We start from the raw sequence: 22,834 nt of genomic DNA, 5'->3' as shown, positions 1-22,834 counted from the left end.
CCCCCCCCCCGTATCTCTCCACCCGTCCAGTCCGTACAGCGGAGCCCCGCTAGTACGAGTTTGAGAGTTCAATTGCAGTCATACCTCATTCATACTCTACCCTTCCCCTTCTCCCCACCCCTTAACCCCGATGTAGACCATGTGGGCGTAAATCTTAAACTGAATATTAAGACTGTTGAGTAGATGGCACAGTGGTATTAGATAAATGTTAAACAAAATAATAGAGAGACAAGATCCTTGAGGGACACCAGAGGAAGGTCTGTACCAGTCAGAAGAGTGAGGGCCAATATTGATTTGATAGGACAGTTGGATAAGTAAGATCGGAACCAGTTTAAAAAAGAATCTGACAGGCCAATGGACTGCAACTGGGAAAGGAGAATTTGGTGATCTAATGTGTCAGCAGCTGATATATCTAGTAACATTAGGATGTAGACAGTATTGGCACCGAAACCTCTGATTAAGGTATCGGAGGATAGTAGTAAGGTTTCTGTACTATGGCCCTTACGAAATCCATGTTGATTTGGATGAAGAATAGTGTTGTCAGATAAATAGTCAGTGAGCTGATGTAGAACCACAGATTCAATTAATTTTGCTAATGAAGTGAGGGATGCAATTGGGCATAAATTGCTAAGCTGTGAAATGTCTTCGTTTTTTTTGCTTTGGGATTAGAAAGATGGATGTTTGTTTGAGCATATCTGGGAATATGCCAGAAGTTGACAGAGGAAAGGACTGGCAAGATCACCCAGATCGTTAATAAAACAGAAAATGTCAATGCCTCTATATCGCTCCATGGTGAGACCGCACCTTGAATACTGTGTACAATTCTGGTCGCCACATCTCAAAAAAGATATAGTTGCGATGGAGAAGGTACAGAGAAGGGCAACCAAAATGATAAAGGGGATGGAACAGCTCCCCTATGAGGAAAGGCTGAAGAGGTTAGGGCTGTTCAGCTTGGAGAAGAGACGGCTGAGGGGGATATGATAGAGGTCTTTAAGATCATGAGAGGTCTTGAACGAGTAGATGTGACTCGGTTATTTACACTTTCGAATACTAGAAGGACTAGGGGGCATTCCATGAAGTTAGCAAGTAGCACATTTAAGACTAATTGGAGAAAATTATTTTTCACTCAACGCACAATAAAGCTCTGGAATTTGTTGTCAGAGGATGTGGTTAGTGCAGTTAGTGTAGCTGGGTTCAAAAAAGGTTTGGATAAGTTCTTGGAGGAGAAGTCCATTAATGGCTATTAATCAAGTTTACTTAGGGAATAGCCACTGCTATTAATTGCATCAGTAGCATGGGATCTTCTTAGTGTTTGGATAATTGCCAAGTTCTTGTGGCCTGGTTTGGCCTCTGTTGGAAACAGGATGCTGGGCTTGATGGACCCTTGGTCTGACCCAGCATGGCAATTTCTTATGTTCTTAAATATTGACCTGGACAGGGGTTAAATGGGGAAAAATAAATTTTTGTTTTATGAAGTATGTGGACAATAGTGGGAGCATCCACATGGGAGAAGCATAGTATAAGAGGAGCACTTAAGCGTTGATTGTAGGTTTTCCTAGGTCAAAGTCAGAAGATTTAACTTATCAAAATATTCCCTCTCCTTTGTGATGTCACAGGGATTAGTTTGTTATACATTTTGATAATAATCAGAAAATATTTCCCCATTTCCTTTAGGGGCCAAACAATTTGTCCCTTAGTGTTTTTCATCGTTTGGATATATTTACTACCTCCTCAGGTTTTAACAGTCCTAACTTTCTTCTCATGTATATACCTTTATGTTTATAATAAAGCAGGTCTTGTTTTGTTTGTTTTTGATGTAGCAGAGTATTCAGAGCAGTCTGGGTGGCAAAAAATTGTATTCAATTCTCTAGAGCAGTGGTTCTCAACCTTTTTTCGGCTGGGACACACCTGACAGATGGTTCTCAAGTGCGTGACACACTGAACATGTGACTGTCACGGGACAAAATGTAAATATACATTCTGCATCCTCAGGAACCACGTCGACCCCCAAAAATGGGTGCAGAGCAGAACTAGGGCATTATCCGTACAGCTCACCATACAAAAAAAGATATTCTGGATCTGATGACATCTCAGTATAAGCAAAACAAACTCTTTATACTGGCAGGCACAATACCCCTCCTTATGAAAAGACAGTAATTTACCACTACAAATATTTACCACCTCCTATTGGGAAAACAGAGCAAGCCAAGCTTTTATAGATACCCACTTAGAAATAATTGTAAAACTATACTAATAAATGTTACAAAACAGCTGATGAACAGAATAACATCCAACAATTAAAAACTTATAAAAATGAATAAAAATTGTCTAAATATCAAAATATTTCAAAACAGACACATCACATAATACCCAATAATTAAAATGGCAGTCAATCAAGAAAAATAAACTTAAAAAGCTGTCTTTACTTACCCTCTCCAGCAACTCTCCTACTCCTTTCTCTTGCAGGCCAATAGCACTCACCAGAAGCAGCAGTGGCTGCTGAAGCTCTGTCCTCACAGTCCTCTTCCTTAAGGCCCACAACCAGTCACAACCAGCCTCTGTCTCATACAGACTAGAAACTTCCCTAACTAGTATCTCTTCCACACACACACACACACACACACACACACACCAGTCACCTCCCTGACCAGTCTCTGTTTCTCACACACACACCATTCACCTCCCTGACCAGTCTTTGTCTCTCACACACACACACTCACACACACCAGTCACCTCCCTGACCAGTCTCTGTCTCTCACACACACACAATTCACCTCCCTGACCAGTCTCTGTCTCTCACACACACACAATTCACCTCCCTGACCAGTCTTTGTCTCTCTCACACACACACACACATACACACTCACACACACCAGTCACCTCCCTGACCAGTCTCTGTCTCTCACACACACACCATTCACCTCCCTGACCAGTCTCTGTCTCTCACACACACACAATTCACCTCCCTGACCAGTCTCTGTCTCTCACACACACACAATTCACCTCCCTGACCAGTCTTTGTCTCTCTCACACACACACACACATACACACTCACACACACCAGTCACCTCCCTGACCAGTCTCTGTCTCTCACACACACACCAGTCACCTCCCTGACTAGTCTCTCTCAATCACACACATGCTCTCTCACTTACATACAATCTCACACATACTCTGTCACTTACAACCACACACACTGCCACTCATGCACCCATTGTACCACACACACTCACTCAAGCTCTCACTCATGCACCCAGGCACCCATTCTACCACACACACACACTGCCACTCATGCACCCATTGTATCACACACACAAGCTCTCACTCATGCACCCAGGCACCCATTCTACCACACACACACAAAGCTGCCACTCACCACCCAGGCACCCATTCTACCACAGGCACACACACAAAGCTGCCACTCACCACCCAGGCACCCATTCTATCACAGGCACACAAGCTCTCACTCATGCAACCAGGCACCCATTCTACCACACACACACAAAGCTACCACTCACCACCCAGGCACCCATTCTACCACAGGCACACACACAAAGCTGCCACTCACCACCCAGGCACCCATTCTATCACAGGCACACAAGCTCTCACTCATGCAACCAGGCATGCATTCCAACACACGCACCCAGGCACTCATTCTACCACAGGCACACAAGCTCTCACTCACGCACCCATTCCACCACACACACACAAGCTCTCACATGCACCCATTCTACCACAGGCACACAAGCTCACATGGAGCCCCTTCTCATTGTTTGGCCCAATAAGCCTGGCCTCCCCTTCTCAGCTGCCTCTGGCTTGACCTCCCACGTGCACAATGTCTCTCCAGCCGCCTCCTGTGGTGCGCAGGGTCTCTCAGCTCTTCAGCTGTCGGCAGCGGCGCACAGCGTCTCTACATTCTTCGGCCCCGCTGGCGTCAGTGCGCAGGTCTCTTCGTTCTTCGGCCCCGCTGGCGTCAGTGCGCAGGTCTCTTCATTCTTCGGCCCCGCTGGCATCGGCGCGCAGCGTCTCTTCATTCTTTAGCTCTGCTGGCGTCGGCGCGCAGGTCTCTCTGCTCTTCAGCCGCCGCCAGCGGCGCGCAGGTCTCTTCGTTCTTCGGCCCCGCTGGCATCGGCGCGCAGGTCTCTCCGCTCTTCAGCCGCCGCCGGTGGCGCGCAGGTCTCTTCGTTTCTCGGCCCTGTTGGCATCGGCGCGCAGGTCTCTCCGCTCTTCAGCCGCCGCCGGCGGCGCGCAGGTCTCTTCATTCTTCGGCCCCACTGGTGTCGACGCGCAGGTCTCTCCGCTCTTCAGCCACTGCCGGTGGCGCGCAGGTCTCTTCATTTTTCGGCCCCGCTGGCGTCGGGGCACACATCTCTCCGCTCTTCAGCCGCCAGCAGCGGCGCGCAGCGTCTCTTCTTTCTTCAGCCCCGCCGGCCTGGCCTCCAGCGGTGGCGCGCAGCGTCTCTCCATTCTTCAGCCCCGCGCCTGGGGAGAAGGGAAGCACAAGCGGGGCAGTGGAACACCAGGAGCCGCGACACACCTGCCGGTGCTTGGCGACACACTGGTGTGTCGCGACACACCGGTTGAGAACCACTGCTCTAGAGAGGGAGAAGCAGAATATTTCCGCTTATCCTCACGTAATTTTTTTTCCAAATTTATTATATCTTTTTTTTTTTCATTGCTGTATATGCTATGGTTTCCCCTCGGAGCAAAGGGAATTCTCAATGAATTCCATTAAAAGTCTCATATTCTTTCCATATTCATGGAATTGTTTATCATGGTACAGATAGGAAGAAAAAGTTCCAACGACTATGGCAGTCATTGAAACTCCTATGTCTATGTACATTGGAGTGTGCTTAGATATTTCAAGTGGATTAATTTCCAATTGTACCACCTTTGAGAAGCATTTTTCAAATAAGAAAAGATAGTCAAGTTGAGACTTGGAATTATGTGCCCTGGAAATATGAGTGAAATCATGCTCTAAAGGATGCAAAGCACTCCAAACATCTATCAAATGGAGATGGTGACACAAATAGGGAATTCCTGGTCTCTCATCTCTGGATACAATGGGTTTATTAGCAGGTTGTCTATCTAGGCTGGAATCGAAGACAGTATTAAAGTCACCCACTATTAATAAAGGAATATGGATATATCAGAGCATAATACTGACAATCTTGGCAAAAAAAGAATTATTATAAACATATGTAGCATATATATTCCCTAAAAGGCTGAGTTTCCCAAAGAGTTGCGCTTCCACGAATATGAACCTCCCTGCTGGATCTTTAATAGTATGAATATCAGTAATAGCAACAGATTTATTAACCAATTTGGCTACTCCTGCCTTATGTTGATCTGAAGAAGCAAAAAAGATTTCCCTAACCCATTGTTTTTCAACTTCAGATGCTCCAAATCTGATAAGCAGGGTTCGTGCACATCTGTGAACTCCCAATCCCAGATGGATTCAGGACCATTGGGTTATGCCCCTCTACCTGCAGATGGAGACGGAGCAAACTGACGTCACAGTATATTTACTCCTGTAGTGACATCAGCCTGCCAGTATTTCTTCAAAAGCCAACTGTGGACAGACTAGCAAAAACTTGATTCATAACAGATAACCATTTCAGTATTCAACCAACAGGAAACACTGAACTCAGGCAAAGAATGTATGAACACTAATCTAGGGACTGGATGAACCTTTACCAGTAATCTCTGGAACACGTAGCCATGCAGGACTATAACAGAATCATTCAGCAGCCAAGGGTGGGAAGCCGAATCCATCTGTCTGGATTAAGGAAAAGGAAATTATCAGGTAAGTAATAATTTCTCATTTCCTAGCACCCAGACAGATGGGTTCAAGACCAGTGGGATGTATCCATGCTACTCCCGAACAGGGTGGGAAGGCTGCCTGCGGTCCAGTCAAAACCGCATGTGCAAAGGCAGTGTCCTCCCAGGCCTGCACATCCAGTCGATAACACCTGGAAAAGGTGTGTAAGGAGGACCACGTGGCAGCTCGGCAAGTGTTGACTGGAGACAATAATCCAACCCCTGCCCATGACACTGCCTGAGTCCTAGTAGAATGAGTCCTAACCTGAGTAGGCAACGGTTTTTCAGCGGTTACATACGTGGCCGTGACTACCTCCTTAATCCAGTGAGCTACCGTAGCCCACAAAGCTGCTCTCCCTGTTTACCTCCACCATAAAGGACAAATAGGCAATCTGTCTTTTGGAAAGGTTTAGAAACCTCCAGATATCTCACGACATGTCTCTTGACATCCAAGGGACACAACAGGCGATATTCCTCTGCATCTCTTTCCCTATCCAGAGACAGCAAAGAAATGGACTCATTCAAGTGAAAATCTGAGACCACTTTAGGCAAAAAAGAAGGAACAGTACACAGATGAATCATGTCCCTGGAGTCATCCGAAGGAACGGCTCCCGGCAAGACTAGGCCTGCAGCTTGGAAATTCAACACGCAGAACATATCACCACCAGGAACACCGTTTCAAAGTCAGTAACTGTAAAGAAAGGTCGAAATGTAGGGCCCACCAAGAAATCCAACACCAGATTAGGACTCTACAAGGGTACCAGTGACCTCAAGGGAGACGAAGATGTTTCATTCCCATCAAGAATAGGCCAGATCAGGATGAGCCGATAAGGATTCACCATTCATCTGGTCTCTGAAACAAGCAAGAACCGCTACCTGTACCTTCAAGGAATTAAGGGCCAATTCTTTATTCAACCCATCCTGCAAAAATTCCAAAATGAGTAGGATCTTAACTGAGTGAGGAAACACACCTCAATCTTCACACCAAGCCTCAAACACTCGGCAAACCCGCACATAGGCTAAGGAAGTACAGAACTTTCATTTTCATAGCAAATATCCATGCTTCAACAAGCGAGCCCTCTATAGCAATGGTTCTCAACCAGTGTATTGGGACATACTGGTGTGTCACCAAAAATTTGCTTTCTATAACAGCCACATGTGCTTGCTGCTTGAGGAGAGTGCAGACTAAGTTGCTGGTACTTAAAATGTATCATTGTCGCTTCCTGCTGCAGCTTTTCTCTCAACCCTAGCAATCACTTCTCCACCAATCCAAGCCGCACCTCCCCTTCCCCCCTGCTTCTTGGAGTTTCAGTTTTTCTCTGTATGGTCTTTTTATTCTGTATTAGATGTTAGTCAGGCTGCATTCTCCATGTTTGACAGAGTGAGGGATTCTGCTAACTAGGAAGTAGATTCTGGGCACTGTGTCCTATATTTGCAGCCTTGTTTTTTCATAGGTAGGTTGCTGCTGTTCAAGTCCTGGGTGTTAGTGCTGTTATGGTATGCTATATAATTTCTAAATATCTTTTTAGCAGGTTTTTATGTTATTTCACAAAGTGGCTGGCAGGGAAGGGATTGTGAAGTACTATTACAGAGGTGATATCAGAATTTGAATACAATATTTGTATGGTGAGTTGAAAGGGGACATTTCCTAACTCTGCTCTGTATAACTCAAGAAGAGGTCACAACTTTCTGAAGTTGAAAGAAATGCATGAGTTTGTATGGAGAAACTGTGTGCTACATAAGCACATCAGTCCCAGATTTCTCACTGATGCAGTAAGCAAAGATTAAAATATTTGTGAAAAAATAACATTTTATAAGCAGTTATTGAAATTAAAGAATATATTATCTTTCTCCTGCATCATTTTCAACAATAAAATATCTAGGATTTTTTTTTTTTTTAGTATAGCTGTTAAATGTAGTATGCAATGTGTCAAATATGTGAGCTTCATCTGTCAGGTGTGCCATGATGGAAAAAAGGTTGAGAACCACTGCTCTAAAGGGTCACACCATAAGACAAAACAGAGTCAAATCTTCATGAAGGCCAGATCCCTGCTGCAACAGGCTCCTGTGCACCAGAAGACAGAGATAGGAGTCTATCAGGAGTCTTCGCAGATCTGCATGCCATGGTTTCCTGGGTCAATCTGGTCCCACCAAAAGCACCATTCTTCTGTGACCTTCGACTCTATAAACTATTCTGTCCAAGGGCCACAGGGGGAAAGGCAAACAGCAGTCCTCTGGCCAGACCCACACAAGAGCATCGATACCCAAGGACTTTGGATCTCTCCTGCAACTGAAAAATTGATGAACCTTTGCATTGAAGAGAAGTCGCCAGCAGGTCTAGAACCAGAAGGCCCTAGCGATCAACTATCAGATGAACACCTCATCTGACAATACTCAGTCTCCTGGGTCCAGACTCTCCCTGCTGAGAAAATTTGCTCTTACATTGTCTTTTCCTGCAATGTGCGAGGCAGAGATTGCCTGAAGATGCACTTCTGCCCATTCCATAAGTTGGTCTATCTCTTGCAACACTTATTGGTTCTTGGTTCTTCCTTGCCAACTGATGTAAGCCACGGTCATTGCGTTGTCCGACATTATCCGGACCGCTTGACCCTTCAGCCTGCCACTGATCTGCAAACATGCCAACCGGACCGCTTGAGCTTCCAGCCAATTAATATTCCTGAGAGACTCTTCTGTATTTCAGCGCCCTTGCAACATTAGTTCATGACAGTGAACTCCCCAACCCTGGAGGCTTGCATCTGTCATAAGTACCAACCAGTCCGGTGATGTCAGGGAAGCTCCCTTTCTCAGATGATCCGCTTGCAACCACCACTGAAGGTGATAGACTTCTATCGGCAGGTGGAGCCGAATCGAATAGTTCTGAGACTCTGTGTTCCAACCAGTCAGCAGGAAGCACTGAAGAGGATACATATGCACTCTCGCCTATGACACCATTTCCAGGGTACCCCCATCAAACCGAGTACCTGTAGATAGGACCATACTGTCGGCCATATAATGTTCATCAAGAGACGTGCTTATGTCATCAACTTCTGAATATAAGCTTCTGGTAGGAAAACTTTACCCTGCTTCATGTCGAGCCGAACACCCAGATACTCCAACGATTAAGATGGCTGAAGACTGTTCTTGGCTGGGTTCACCACCCATCCGAGCTCCTGCAACAGGATAATTACCTTGCAGGTCACCAGGTTGCTCTCTTCCAGAGATTTGGCCCAAATCAGCTAGTCATCCAAATATGTGTACACCAAGATTCCATCCTTTCTCAACTATGCTGCCATCACCACCATAATCTTGGAAAAAGTTCTGGGAGCGGTGGCCAGACCAAAAGGCAGCACCCAAAACTGATAATGGCAGTCCACACAGCGAAATGCAGAAAAAGTTGGTGCTCCAATTGGATGGGAATATGGAGGTACGTCTCAGACAGATCCAAGGAAGTCAGAAATTCCCCCACTGCACATCCATTATCATTGAGCGCAATGTTTCCATGCGAAAATGAGTCTCCCGCAAATGACGGCTGATCCCTTTGAGATCCAGGATAGGACGAAAAGAGCCCTCCCCTTCTTAGGCACAACAGAATAAATGAAGTATCGACCCATATTTTCTTGAGATGAGGTACTGGAACCACAGCCCTCCGACTGAGGAGCCTTGACAGTGTACACTACACACTGTGTGCTTCTTCTGCGGAGAGTGGCAGGGAGACACCATGAACACGTCCCGAGGAATACTGCGAAACTCCAGTGCATATCCCTCTCGTATCGCCTCCAGGACCTACTGATCCGATGTGATTTCAACCCACCTCTGATAAAAGAGGGAAAGGCATCCCCCTAGCTCCTGTTCCCAGGGGTTGGTCGGCAAACCTTAACTGGGAGGCTCGGGAGGTTCCACTCCCCGCTTGGGCTGTCTCGGATAAAAGGACTGAAACCTGCCCAAAGCCCGAGTCCTCTGAAAGGTCGCCTCTCTGTAGGGATGAAACCGCTTGGAACCCTTGAGATGACCCCTCATACAAAAGGGGCATGGTGACTGCTTCTTATCTTCCGGCAACCAAGGACTGGGGATTCGCCCCACTTACTGGCCAGTTTCTCCAATTCGCTACCAAACAAGAGCGAGGCTTTAAAAGGCAATTTAGTAAGATTAGCTTTGGAGGCTGCTTCGGCCGACCAATTTCTCAGCCATAATTGACGTCTGCCACTATTACTAAAGCCATTCCGCTGGCCGAGGTGCAGACCAAATCGCAGCCCACATGTGCTAAATAGGTGGTAAGTTCCATAACTGCTCTGGAATTCACTCCAGAGTCATCAACCTCCTGAGAAAGAAGCAAGAAGAGATAAGTGCCACAGGTAGACCAACAGCCAGGGGAGAGAGCACGAGAAATGGTCCAACCCATGCCCTCCGCACCAGTTGGAAAAACGCTTCCACTTTGAGGTGTAGGACTTCTTGATCGAAGGTTTCGGGATTTGATCAGAACCCAGGAAACAGTCTGAGAGCTGTAAGGGCTGGAGGATCATGCACTCAACATCCAAACCATGAGGGCCAGTGCCCGGAGGTTTGGGTGGTGCAGGGTATCCTGGTTCTGTGATATGAGGTCGGGCGCCATCCCAAGCGGAATGGGTGCACGAACCAACAGGTCCTGGAGTGGGAACCAAACCTGCCGAGGCCATGAGGGTGCCACAAGAATCATGGTCCCCGCTGTCCTCCTGAAGCTTCAACAGGACCTCTGAGAGAAGTGGGAGAGGCGGGTACGCATAAAGGAGGTCCTTCTCCCAGTGAAGGGAGAAGGCATCGCAGGCCGGGTGGCTGTTCCCCACTACTAGGGAGCAGAACCTGTTCACCTTATGGTTGAGAGGGGATGCGAACAGGTCCACATCCGGCATACCCCAGTGGCGGAAGAGGCCGGCCGCCACCGCTGGGTTGAGGGACCACTCGTGTGGCTGGAAGGACTGGCTGAGACGGTCCGCAAGCATGTTGAGGTGACCTGGCAGATAGGTTGCCCGCAGATACATCCCTTGTGAGAGGGCCCAGTTCCAGACCTGCACTGCGTCCTGGCAGAGGAGGAAAGAGCCTGTGCCGCCCTGCTTGTTGATGTATCACATCACGACCTGGTTGTCTGTCTGGATCAGAACTTCCTTGGACCACAACTGATCCTGAAATGCCCACAAGGCATACTGTATCACCCGAAGCTCCAGAAAGTTTATCTGGCAATGTGCTTCTGTGGCGGTCCAAAAGTCTTGAGTTTGTAGGTTGTTCATGTGGGCTCCCCACACCTGAGGAGAAGCATCGGTGGTGACGGTCACTTGGGGCGGCGCGGGCTGGAAGGGAAGCCCGCGTTCTAGATTGGGAAGGCCTTCCCATCAGGTCAGATAGCCTGAGAGGGTCTGTGACCGTGATCAGAGCCTCCAGATCCTGAGATGCCTGTCGCCACTGGGACTGCAAGGCCCACTGAGAGCTCAACATAGGAGGTGGCCTAAGGGGAATCACATGGACAGAGGCCACCATGTGGCCAGTAGATGGAGCAGGAGATGGGCTCGCACCCTTGTTGCGGACGAGGGTAGCCAGCGAGGCAAGGACAGTCGCCTGGTCCTTGGGCAGGAAAGCTTTCACTTGTGCCATGTCCAACCTAGTGCCTATGAAGTCTAGCTGCAGGGACGGACAGAGGTGCGACTTGGGGAAGTTGGATAACGACCCCACCATCTGCAGGGTCTGAACCATCAGGGCCAGAGCTTGCAAGGCTTCGGAGCGGGAGTCGCTCCTGACCAGCCAGTCATCCAGGATTGGGAACATGTGGACCGAGTGACACCTGAGGTAGGCAGCCACCACTGCCAAGCTTTTGGTGAAAACGTGGGGGGCTGATGCCAGCCCAAGGGCAGCACTCTGTATTGAAAATGTGCATTCCCCACCAGGAAGCAGAGGTACTTCCTGTGGCTGGGGACAATTGCAATGTGTGCAAATGCCTCCTTCAGGTCGAGGGAGCACAGCCAGTTTCCTCTTCGGAGGAGGGGGATCAGCGTGCCCAGAGAGACCATCTTGAATTTTTCTCTTACGAGAAATCTGTTTTCTATCTGTAAACCAGTTCTCAATCCACAATTGAACATTGCCTCTTATCCCATGACTTTTTAATTTTCTTAAGAGTCTCTTATAAGATACTTTGTCAAATGCTTTCTGAAAATCCAGATACACTATAGCAACTGGCTCACCTTTATCCACATGTTTATTAAAACCTTCAAAAAAATGTAGCAGATTGATGAGGCAAAACTTCCTTTGGCTAAATCCATGTTGGCTTAAACTATGTCTATCTATAAGTTTAGTAATTTTGTTCTTTATAATAGTTTCAACCATTTTTCCTGGCTTAGAGATCAAGCTCACTAGGTCTGTAGTTTCCCAGGTGTAGGATCACCCCAGAACCCTTTTAAAAACTGGTGTTGTGTTGGTCACCCTCCGTCTTCAAGTACTGTAGCTGATTTTAATGATAGATTTTACAGATTACTAATATTAGATCTGCAATTTCATTTTTCAATTCTTTCAACATTATGGAATATATCCTATCTGGTTCAGATGATTTGCTATTCTTTAGTTTGCCCTATTACATCTTCCAGGTTCACTGAGATTTGATTCAGTTCCTCTGAATCATCACCTTTAAATATCATTTTTGGGATAGGTATCTCCCTTCCATCTTCCTCAGTAAAGATCAAAACAAAGAATTAATTTAATCTCTCTGCCATGGCTTGTCCTACCTTAGTGCCCCTTTTACCCCTTGATCATCTACTGGTCCAACTTATTCCCTCATAGTTTTGTTGCTTCAAATGTACCTGAAAAATTTTTTATTGTGAATTTTTCCTTCCATAGCAAGTTTGTTTTCAAATTCTGCCTTTCTCTTCCTTATCAAAGCTTTGCAACTAACTGTCCAGTGCTTATGCTATTTCTAGTTTTCTTCATTTGGATCCTTTTTCCATTTATGAAACATTTTCTTTTGGCTAGAATAGCCTCTCTCATCTCACTTTTTAATCATGCTAGTAGTTGTTTGGCTTCCTTACACTTTTTTAAATGCATGGAATACATCTGGTCTGGGCTTCCAAGACTGCATTTTTAAACAATGTCCAGCTACACTAACTGCACTAACCACATCATCTGGCAACAAATTCCAGAGTTTAATTGTGCGTTGAGTGAAAAAGAATTTTCTCCGATTAGTCTTAAATGTGGTACTTGCTAATTTCATGGAATGCCCCCTAGTCCTTCTATTATCCGAAAATGTAAATAACCAATTCACATCTACTCATTCAAGATGTCTCATGATCTTAAACACCTTTATCATATCCCCCCTCAGCCATCTCTTCTCCAAACTGAACAGCCCCAACCTCTTCAGCCTTTCCTCATAGGGGAGCTGTTCCATCCCCTTTATCATTTTGGTTGCCCTTCTCTGTACCATCTCCATCGCAATTATATCTTTTTTGAGATGCGGCGACCAGAATTGTACACGGTATTCAAGGTGCGGTCTCACCATGGAGCGATACAGAGGCATTATGGCATTTTCCGTTTTATTCACCATTCCCTTCCTAATAATTCCTAACATTCTGTTTGCTTTTTTGAATGCTGCAGCAACTGAGCCGACGATTTTAAAGTATTATCCACTATGATGCCTATTTATTTATTTATTTATTTATTTAAAAACTTTTATATACCGGTATTAGTATGCATACATCATACCGGTTTACAATGTAACTTTAAAGGCAGAAATTACAATGAACAGGGAGGGCGAACAAGGAGGAGTATACAAAGAGCAGGAGGTGGAGGAATTAAAGCAATAAATAAAACTGCAACGGACTATTTACAGGAATATACAAGGCGTAGGCAAGATACTTGCGGAAGTCAGTGTACTTAATCAGGGTAGGCTTGTCGGAAGAGCCATTTTTCCTTTTTCCTGGGTGTTAGCTCCTAATATGGACCTAACATCGTGTAACTACAGCAAGGGTTATTTTTCCCTATATGCATCACCTTGCACTTGTCCACATTAAATTTCATCTGCCATTTGGATGCCCAATCTTCCAGTCTTGCAAGGACCTCCTGTAATGTATCACAATCCGCTTGTGATTTTAACTACTCTGAATAATTTTGTATCATCCGCAAATTTGATGACCTCACTTGTTGTATTCCTTTCCAGATCATATATATATATATATATATATATTGAAAAGCACCGGTCCAAGTTAAGATCCCTGAGGCACTCCACTGTTTACCTTTTTCCACTGAGAAAATTGACCATTTAATCCTACTCTCTGTTTTCTGTCTTTTAACCAGTTTGTAATCCACAAAAGGACATTGCCTCCTATCCCTTTTTAGTTTTCTTAGAAGCCTCTCATGAGGGACTTTGTCAAATGCCTTCTGAAAATCCAAGTACACTACATCTACAGGTTCACCTTTATCCACATGTTTATTAACTCCTTCAAAAAAGTGAAGCAGATTTGTGAGGCAAGACTTGCCCTGGGTAAATCCATGTCGACTATGTTCCATTAAACCATGCCTTTCTATATGTTATTTATTTATTTAAGGTTTTTATATACCGGCATTCATGATACAATCACATCATGCTGGTTTACAGTTAAACAGGGGTGCATAATAAACTTCAAACTGGAACTATAGTGCGGAAGAAGGCAGTTACAAATAACAAGGATGATTGAACTGGGAGAGAAGAGAGAAATAAAAGGAAAGGTTAACAAACGGCTTAAATAATTTACAAGAGCTGAAACTGAACTGGCTGTGTTATATATTTTGATGGTGTGAGAAATTAATTGGAGTCCGGGAATGCTTGTTTAAACAGCCAAGTCTTAAGTCTTTTCCTGAAGGTTGGAAGTCAGGGCTCCTGTCTAAGATTGGGGGGGGATGGAGTTCCATAAAGGGAGACCGGCTGTAGAGAGGGCCCGATCTCTTAATGTAATATGTCTAGTGGTTTTGGTAGGAGGTACCTGGAGTGAACCTCTGTATGCGTCTCTGGTAGGTCTTGAGGAGTTATGTAAGTGGAGCGGGATTTGTAGGTCAATTGTAGCATGTTGATGGATGGTTTTGTATATAATGGAGATTATATATGTTTTGTGATTTTGATCTTAGAACACTTTCCACTATTTTCCTGGCACTGAAGTCAGGCTAACCGGTCTGTAGTTTCCCGGATCACCCCTGGAGCCCTTTTTAAATATCGGGGTTACATTTGCTATCCTCCAGTCTTCAGGTACGAAGGATGATTTTCATGACAGGTTACAAATTTTTACTCATAGGTCTGAAATTTCATTTTTTAGTTCCTTCAGAACTCTGCTGTGTATACCATCCGGTCCAGGTGATTTACTACTTTAAGTTTGTCAATCAGATCTACCATATCTAGGTTCACCGTGATTTGATTCAGTCCATCTGAATCATTACCCATGAAACCTTCTCCATTAACGGTACCATCCCCAACATCCTCTTCAGTAAACACCGAAGCAAAGAATCATTTAATCTTTCGGCGATGGCCTTTCTTCTCTAAGTGCTTCCTTTAAATTAACCCTCGATCATCTAACGGTCCACTGACTCCCTCACAGGCTCTTCTGCTTCGGATATATTTAAAAAAGTTTTACTGTGAGTTTTGCCTCTACGGCCAACTTCTTTTCAAATTCTCTCTTAGCCTGTCTTATCAATGTCTTACATTTAAACATGCCAACGTTTATGCTTATCCTATTTTCTCTGTTGGATCCTTCTTCCAATTTTTGAATGAAGATCTTTGGCTAAATAGGCCTCTTCTTTCACCTCACTTTTTAAACCATGCTGGTAATCGTTTTGCCTTCTTTCCACCTTTCTTAATATGTGGAATACATCTGGATTGTGCTTCTAGGATGGTATTTTTTAACAATGACCACGCCTCTTGCACACTTTTTACTTTTGCAAGCTGCTCCTTGTAACAGAGGGAAATGGCGGGAGGTCTGACGGAGTCCCTCTAGCAGGGGATTTGTCTTAGGTTCCTCCGAGGCACTTGTGCCCGGGATAGCAAGCTCCTTCAGGCTGTGGATGACCAGGTCTGGAAGCTCAACCTTGGTGAAGAAGCGCCTCAGGGTCCAATGAGGCTCTGCCCCGGAGGGAGTTCCTCCTCCTCCGAGTTGTCCGTGTCCCCGAAGGTGAGGCTTCTGGGTGATGGATTCACTTCTAGAGGGGCCTGGGGCGTAAGGGGTGCTCTGGTGGAGGCTGTGGCCGTGTTATCGGAGGCTCCGTCTGCACGTGAACGAAGGTGTGCAGGCCTTTGAAGAATTCCACCCAGGAGACAGACGCTGGGTCCAAGCTAAGGGGCGCTGTGTCCCTGGGGGGTCCCATTTGAGGGGGTGTCCCGCTGGGGTTCGCTAGGTCCGGGGTACTTATTGAGGAGCTAAAAACCCGGTCCCGGCTTGGGGCTGGCCCTGGGCTGGATCCTCCAGGGCCTCCTCGCACTGGATACACAGGGCGTTGGCCTCTTCGTGTTGTGCGGCTCTGATATGGCATGCTGGGCAGAGGCCCTGAGCTCCTTTTCCAGTGGTGCCTTGGATATAGGCGTGTAAAATCTGTTATGCGCTCCGGTGCGTCGAAGATGTGCGCGTAGATTGGGTGTGCGCACAAATTGTAGTTATGTGCCCGGCACAGTAAGCGCGTGTTACGCGCGTATCTTGTGCGCATAGTACTTGAGCGTGCAACGTTGTGCGCACAAGGAATTTGTGTGCACGGCTTGCCTCTGTGCGCACGGATCGAAGCAGCGAACCGGGCGGCGAGCAGATCAAAATGGTGCCGGCGACCACCACAGGGGTCTCCATGTGGGAGGACCCTTGGATCTAACCGGGGTCTAGCCCTGCTAGGGCGGATCAACCCGGCGGCACTGGTCCCGGCTGGCAACCTGTGCGACTCCTTGAGCTTCGGAGACCGGAGTCTTTAAAGAAGATTTCTACCTTACCTTGTCTCGGCATTTCCCGGTTTCGTTCCGGGCGGTCTCCGACTGAGGGGGGAGAGGGAAAATACCTTCACCGCTGCGCTCGAGGTTGCACCCACTGCCTCTCAGCCTCTCCCGATGTCGGGAGCTAGGTCCCCGCCGAGGGTCGGCCGCCAGACCGAGGCTTACCTCCGAGGGATCGTGGAAATCACCTTGGGAATTCTCAACTGGGGGGACCCGAGGGTGTCACCGCAGGAGAGCGGGGCTCGTCTGTAGAGGTAAGATTTCTTCTTATTTTGGGTTTTCTCCGGTGAATTTACTCTAACACTGTGGGAGCGTGCAGATAGTCCCTAACTGCTATGGAGACGGAAAAAAACTGAGGAACAGATTCTCATGCAGGGGTATATGTACTAGGGCTGACGTCAGATTGAAATCTGATCCGTCTCCAACTGCTATCAGGAGTACACTATACCCATTAGTCCTGATCCATCTGCTACACGCTAGTAAAATCTGGTTTTTTATGCTGAGGAGATCCTGAACCTCGCGTGCGCTCCCGTGCGCGGAAAAAACCGACTGAGGAGAGACTGTTTTCTGCGCGGGAATGCACACGCAGCCGCAGAGAGCAAGTTCTGTATTCTACTAAGAAGCTCCGCCTCCTGGCCCTGATGGACAGTTCCCATGACAGCATGGCTAATTCAGCCCTGTATCAATGGGAAAAGCCATTAGACCACTGCCACGATTGAACTAACAGGGTGGTTTCCCTGTCAGAAATAAAATAAATATCATGTTGTGGGGAGAGTTGGGAGGGAAATATGTGCACTAAACCTCTCTCCACATCTCCCTTTTAGTGATGTGGGAATGTTTCAAACATCCCCCTTCCCCACCAGTCTCTCACTCTCTGGCTCTGCTCCACAGTCCATCGCAAACAGACTCTCTCTCTCCTTCCATCTGTTTGCAAGTCTCTCTCTCCCCACTCCACAGTCCATCCTCACCAATCTCGCTCACTCCCCCCTCCACCTGCATCATCCCCATCAGTCTCTCTCCCACCAATCTCTCATTTCTCTTTCCCTCCACCATCTCTTTCTTGCCAAGTCTCTCATCTCTCCCCATGTCCATCTTGATCAGTCTCCTCTCTCTCTCCCCATGTCCAGTCTTGATCAGTCTCTCTCTCTCTCTCCCCAGGTCCTCGTGATCAGTCTCTCCTCTCTCTCTCTCCCCCATGTCCATCTTGATCAGTCCTCTCTCTATGTCATCTTGATCAGTCTCTCTCTCTCTCTCCCATGTCCATCTTGATCAGTCTCTCTCTCTCTCCCCATGTCCATCTTGATCAGTCTCTCTCTCTCCCTCCCCATGTCCATCTTGATCAGTCTCTCTCTCTCTCTCCCCATGTCCATCTTGATCAGTCTCTCTCTCTCTCCCCATGTCCATCTTGATCAGTCTCTCTCTCTCTCCCCCTGTCCATCTTGATCAGTCTCTCTCTCTCTCTCTCCCCATGTCCATCTTGATCAGGTCTCTCTCTCTCTCTCTCCCCATGTCCATCTTGATCAGTCTCTCTCTCTCTCTCTCTCTCCCCATGTCCATCTTGATCAGTCTCTCTCTCTCTCTCCCCATGTCCATCTTGATCGGTCTCTCTCTCTCTCTCCCCATGTCCATCTTGATCAGTCTCTCTCTCTCTCCCATGTCCATCTTGATCAGTCTCTTCTCTCTCTCTCTCCCCATGTCCATCTTGATCAGTCTCTCTCTCTCTCTCCCCATGTCCATCTTGATCAGTCTCTCTCTCTCCCGCCCCCCAGTCACTCCAGATCCAGTGGTGTGGCTGCCTAAGTTACTGAATATGAGTACTTTCTTGCACATTTCATGCTCTGTTTTGCAAATATATGTATTCCATTTATATCAGTAAGCATTATTTAATACGTTTTATATATTGTGAATGAGCCTGGTGTGCATATAATTAATTCTTTGTTATTACATTAATCACTTTTCTATATATAGCACATAACTACAGGTAAAATGAAAGGGGTCCGCAAACATTTTGGAGGTTGAAAGGGGGGTCCACACTCCCCAAAAGGTTGGGAACTCCTGCCCTAGACTATTCCTCGAGCTTCACTAGATCCCGTCTATGTTTTCCACACCTTCCTGGCTGTCTACCTTGTGCAGACTTTGGTACCGTTGAGCAAAAAGACCAAACCTTTCCTGATAATCATTCTGCAGGGAAGAGAGAATGAGCACCACTATCCCTAGGAGACAGAGCTGAAGGAGCCCTTGGGTAAGCACAGCATGCAGTGCCAAAGCTTCTGCAGGAAAAGAGAGAATGAGCAACCACTATACCTAGGAGACTGAGAGCTGAAGGAGCCCTTGGGTAGCACAGCATGCAGTGCCAAAGCTTTCTGCAGGAAAGAGAGATTGAGCACCACTATACCTAGGAGACTGAGAGCTGAAGGAGCCCTTGGGTAGCACAGCATGCAGTGCCAAAGCTTTCTGCAGGAAAGAGAGAATGAGCACCACTATCCCTAGGAGACTGAGAGCTGAAGGAGCCCTTGGGAAAGCACATGCATGCACTGCCAAAGCTTTCTGCAGGAAAGAGAGAATGAGCACCACTATCCCTAGGAGACTGAGAGCTGAAGGAGCCCTTGGGAAGCACAGCATGCACTGCCAAGCTTTCTGCAGGAAAGAGAAAATGAGCACCACTATCCCTAGGAGACTGAGAGCTGAAGGAGCCCCTTGGGTAAGCACAGCATGCAGTGCCAAAGCTTCTGCAGGAAAGAGAGAAGGAGCACCACTATCCCTAGGAGACTGAGAGCTGAAGGAGCCCTTGGGTAGCACAGCATGCAGTGCCAAAGCTTTCTGCAGGAAAGAGAGAATGAGCACCACTATCCCTAGGAGACTGAGAGCTGAAGGAGCCCTTGGGTAGCACAGCATGCACTGCCAAAGCTTTCTGCAGGAAAGAGAGAATGAGCACTACTATCCCTAGGAGAGTGAGAGCTGAAGGAGCCCTTGGGTAGCACAGCATGCAGTGCCAAAGCTTTCTGAAAGGCTGAGAGAAGCAATAAGCCAGGCTAGTTCTTACCTGCATTGACATGCAGTTTTTTGGCTCTCTCCACGAGCTCGGGGAGCCACTCTCTTGCATTTCCCACTAAGATAGCAGTAGATAAAGCCATACAGCGCTGTCCTGCTGCTCCAAATGCTGCTCCCACAAGCTGGTTCAAGGTGTTCTCCTTATTGGCATCTGGCATCACCACACCATGGTTCTTCGCCCCCTAAGCCAAGGAGGACATTTTCTGCGTCAGTCATCCCAATTTTCCAATCCTGCCTGAGCATTTTCTAGCAACTTTGTCTAATATTCAGAATAGCAGCTGCCCTGCTTCTGGACTCTCTCCTGCATGTCTCAGGCTTCACTAATGTTCTAATTGAGTTTGTAATTGAAATGCTTCACTCTTTTGGCAGCTGCATTTAATGGACTGCTGAGTGGAAATGCCCTTTTGCCTTATCACTGTGAGCTCTTATTTTTATAGAAAAAGGCTGACAGTTGTAATATTAGAACAGACAGTCGGTAGCACCCTGTGGCTTGGCTAATTCCCAGAGGATAGGGTGGGGAGGCAGTGTCATTGTGAGGTTGATTTTGCTGCCAGAAGAGGGACACAGAGGTTACGTCTCTGAGATTTCCCCAATAGGCTCACAACAGGATTTGAGATCCTGGGCAGGCTGTCTGGGGAGGTCTATAACTCTATTCAGCAGAGAGAAGGAAAGAGTAACAAAGGCTGTATGCATTGGCAGCAAACCTATGTATTAAAATGTTCCCTTAGCTGGAATAAAGGAAAGCCACCTGCTCTGTCTTAATACTTGCACTGTGCCAAAGAAGTTCATAAGGGCACATAACATCTCATGAACTCTGCAAGGAAGCTCCTCTGGCACAAGTACCAAGAAGGTGATTTTTTTTTTTTTTGGAGAGATTGAGATCATAGTCAACATGCTTTGGCTTAGAAATGAGGTCAATTCCTGTCAAGGTATACACAAAATTTACCCGTTAGGAGACAATACCCTGGAAACATAGAATATAACAAGAATAAGTTCCATCTAGAACAGAGGAACTGGCACACTGGGTCAGACCAAGGGTCCATCAAGCCCAGCATCCTGTTTCCAACAGAGCCAAACCAGGCCACAAGAACCTGGCAAGTACCCAAACACTAAGTCTATTCCATGCTGTTATGGCACAGGGATAAGTACTGACTATTCCCAAGTCTACTTGCTTGGTAATAATTTATGGGCTTCTCCTCCAGGGACATGTCCAAACCCTTTTTTAACCCAGCTAATTGCCTTAACCACATCCTCCAGTTTAATTGTGCACTGAGTGAAAAATAATTTTCTATGATTTGTTTTAAATGGGCTACCTAATAATTTCAGGAAGTGCCCCCTAGACTTTGTATTTTTTGAAAGAATAAATAACCGATTTACATTTATCTGTTTTATTACACTCATGATTTTACAAATTTTACAAAAGCATGAGTGGAGTAGAACAGGTAAATGTAAATCGGCTATTTACTCTTAAAAAAATACAAACCTACAAACGCATATTAATATTAAAATCAAGCCGCCTAACATACTCCTGACAAACAGGCTTAACCTACTCACATAGGGGTAGATTTTAAAAAAGGGCGCCTTCGCGTACTTTTGTAGGCGCATCAGGCGCAAACAAAAGTACGCTGGATTTTAGCAGATACGCGCGTATCTGCTAAAATCCTGGATCGGCGCGCGCAAGGCTGCCGATTTCGTGTAGCCGGCGCGCGCCAATCCACGCAGCCTACCCCCGTTCCCTCCGAGGCCGCTCCGGGGGATTTACGCCTCCCGGAGGGAGAAGTAAATCCCCGCGCGCCAGCGGGCCGCTAGCGCGCCAAGACGCGACCCGGGGGCGGTTCCGGAGGGCGCGGCCACGCCCCCAGACTGCCCGGGCCGAAACCACGCCCCCGCGCCCGAAATGCCGCGCCCCGCCCCGAAAACGCCGCGCCAATCGGCCACGCCCCCCTCGAAAAACCCCGGGACTTACGTGAGTCCCGGGGCTCTGCGCGCGCCGGCAGGCCTATGTAAAATAGGCCTGCCGGCGAGCAGGGCTCTTAAAATCCGCCCCATAGCTTATTATATTATATTGTTACCATACTATGATGGCACATGATTAATTTGTTATCTATACCACTCATTTTTTTATTATCGTGCCTTGCTGTAAACTGTTGTGATGATCATCTGACTTAATGACGGTAAAGAAGAGTTTTTAAATAAATAAATAAACAAAGACTAGGGAGCACTTCATGAAGGTAGTAAGTAGCACATTCAAAACAAATTGGAGAAAATTATTTTTCAAATAGTAAATAGATCCCATGCTGCTATCACAACAGAGGTAAGTAGTGGCTATTTCTTAAATCTACTTGGTTAATAACAGTTTACTGACGTCTTCTCCGGGAATTTGTGCAAACCTTTTTAAAAACCCAGCTATGCAAACTGCCTTAACCACATCCTTCGGTAATGAATTCAGGAGCTTAATTGTGCATTCAAGGCATCCTGCTGCACCAGCAGTGTGAATACTGAGTACTATACCATATCTTAGCAGTTGTGATGAGAGCACAGAGAAAGCTGTGCTCTCTACCTCTCTCTGCTGGGAGGGGAGGAACAACCCACTAGCAGGATGAAGAAACGCTTTTCCTACAAACACAGGATGGGAAAAAAACTTAGAAAATCCAGCCCTAGAGGAGCTGTGGCAGATCTGAGGGATCTTTCCCTACCCTCCTTTTCAAACTTCAGGAGGAAAAACTGAGGTGGGGGGGGAACAGAAGTTGAGAGAATTCTCTGCAACTGGTGCTTAATTTTTGGGCTGACTCCTAGATTCAAAGGAAAATGTGCCAAGGCCTGCTCTGTGAATGCTTCATTAGATGCTAAAGTACAATGCAACCCTAAGATTTGTCAGTCAGGCTCATCTGAACACAGGCACAGTATGCTCAGCAAACTATGTCAGGGAGCTCCCCAAAATACCCCAAGACAGAAGTGTGTTCATTCATCTTCAAACCTCAACATACATACAAGAAGATTAAAAGGTACAACTTTACA

At 46.6% G+C, this 22,834-nt stretch overlaps 1 protein-coding gene across 1 annotated transcript in view; it reads right to left on the bottom strand.

Moving 5' to 3' along the window:
- The window catches only part of ALDH6A1 (aldehyde dehydrogenase 6 family member A1), a 167,519-nt gene that overhangs the window by 63,552 nt on the left and 81,133 nt on the right, over positions 1 to 22,834 (bottom strand). Inside the window, 1 exon segment of the mRNA XM_029598441.1 lies at positions 19,809 to 19,998. Coding sequence (XP_029454301.1) covers positions 19,809 to 19,998 — 190 coding nt within the window.

The sequence above is a fragment of the Rhinatrema bivittatum genome, chromosome 4, assembly GCF_901001135.1.
Source record: "Rhinatrema bivittatum chromosome 4, aRhiBiv1.1, whole genome shotgun sequence".
In the NCBI taxonomy this organism is placed as follows: domain Eukaryota; kingdom Metazoa; phylum Chordata; class Amphibia; order Gymnophiona; family Rhinatrematidae; genus Rhinatrema; species Rhinatrema bivittatum.
Note: the sequence above shows the minus strand (reverse complement) of the source record. Positions and strands in the feature narration are given on the sequence as shown.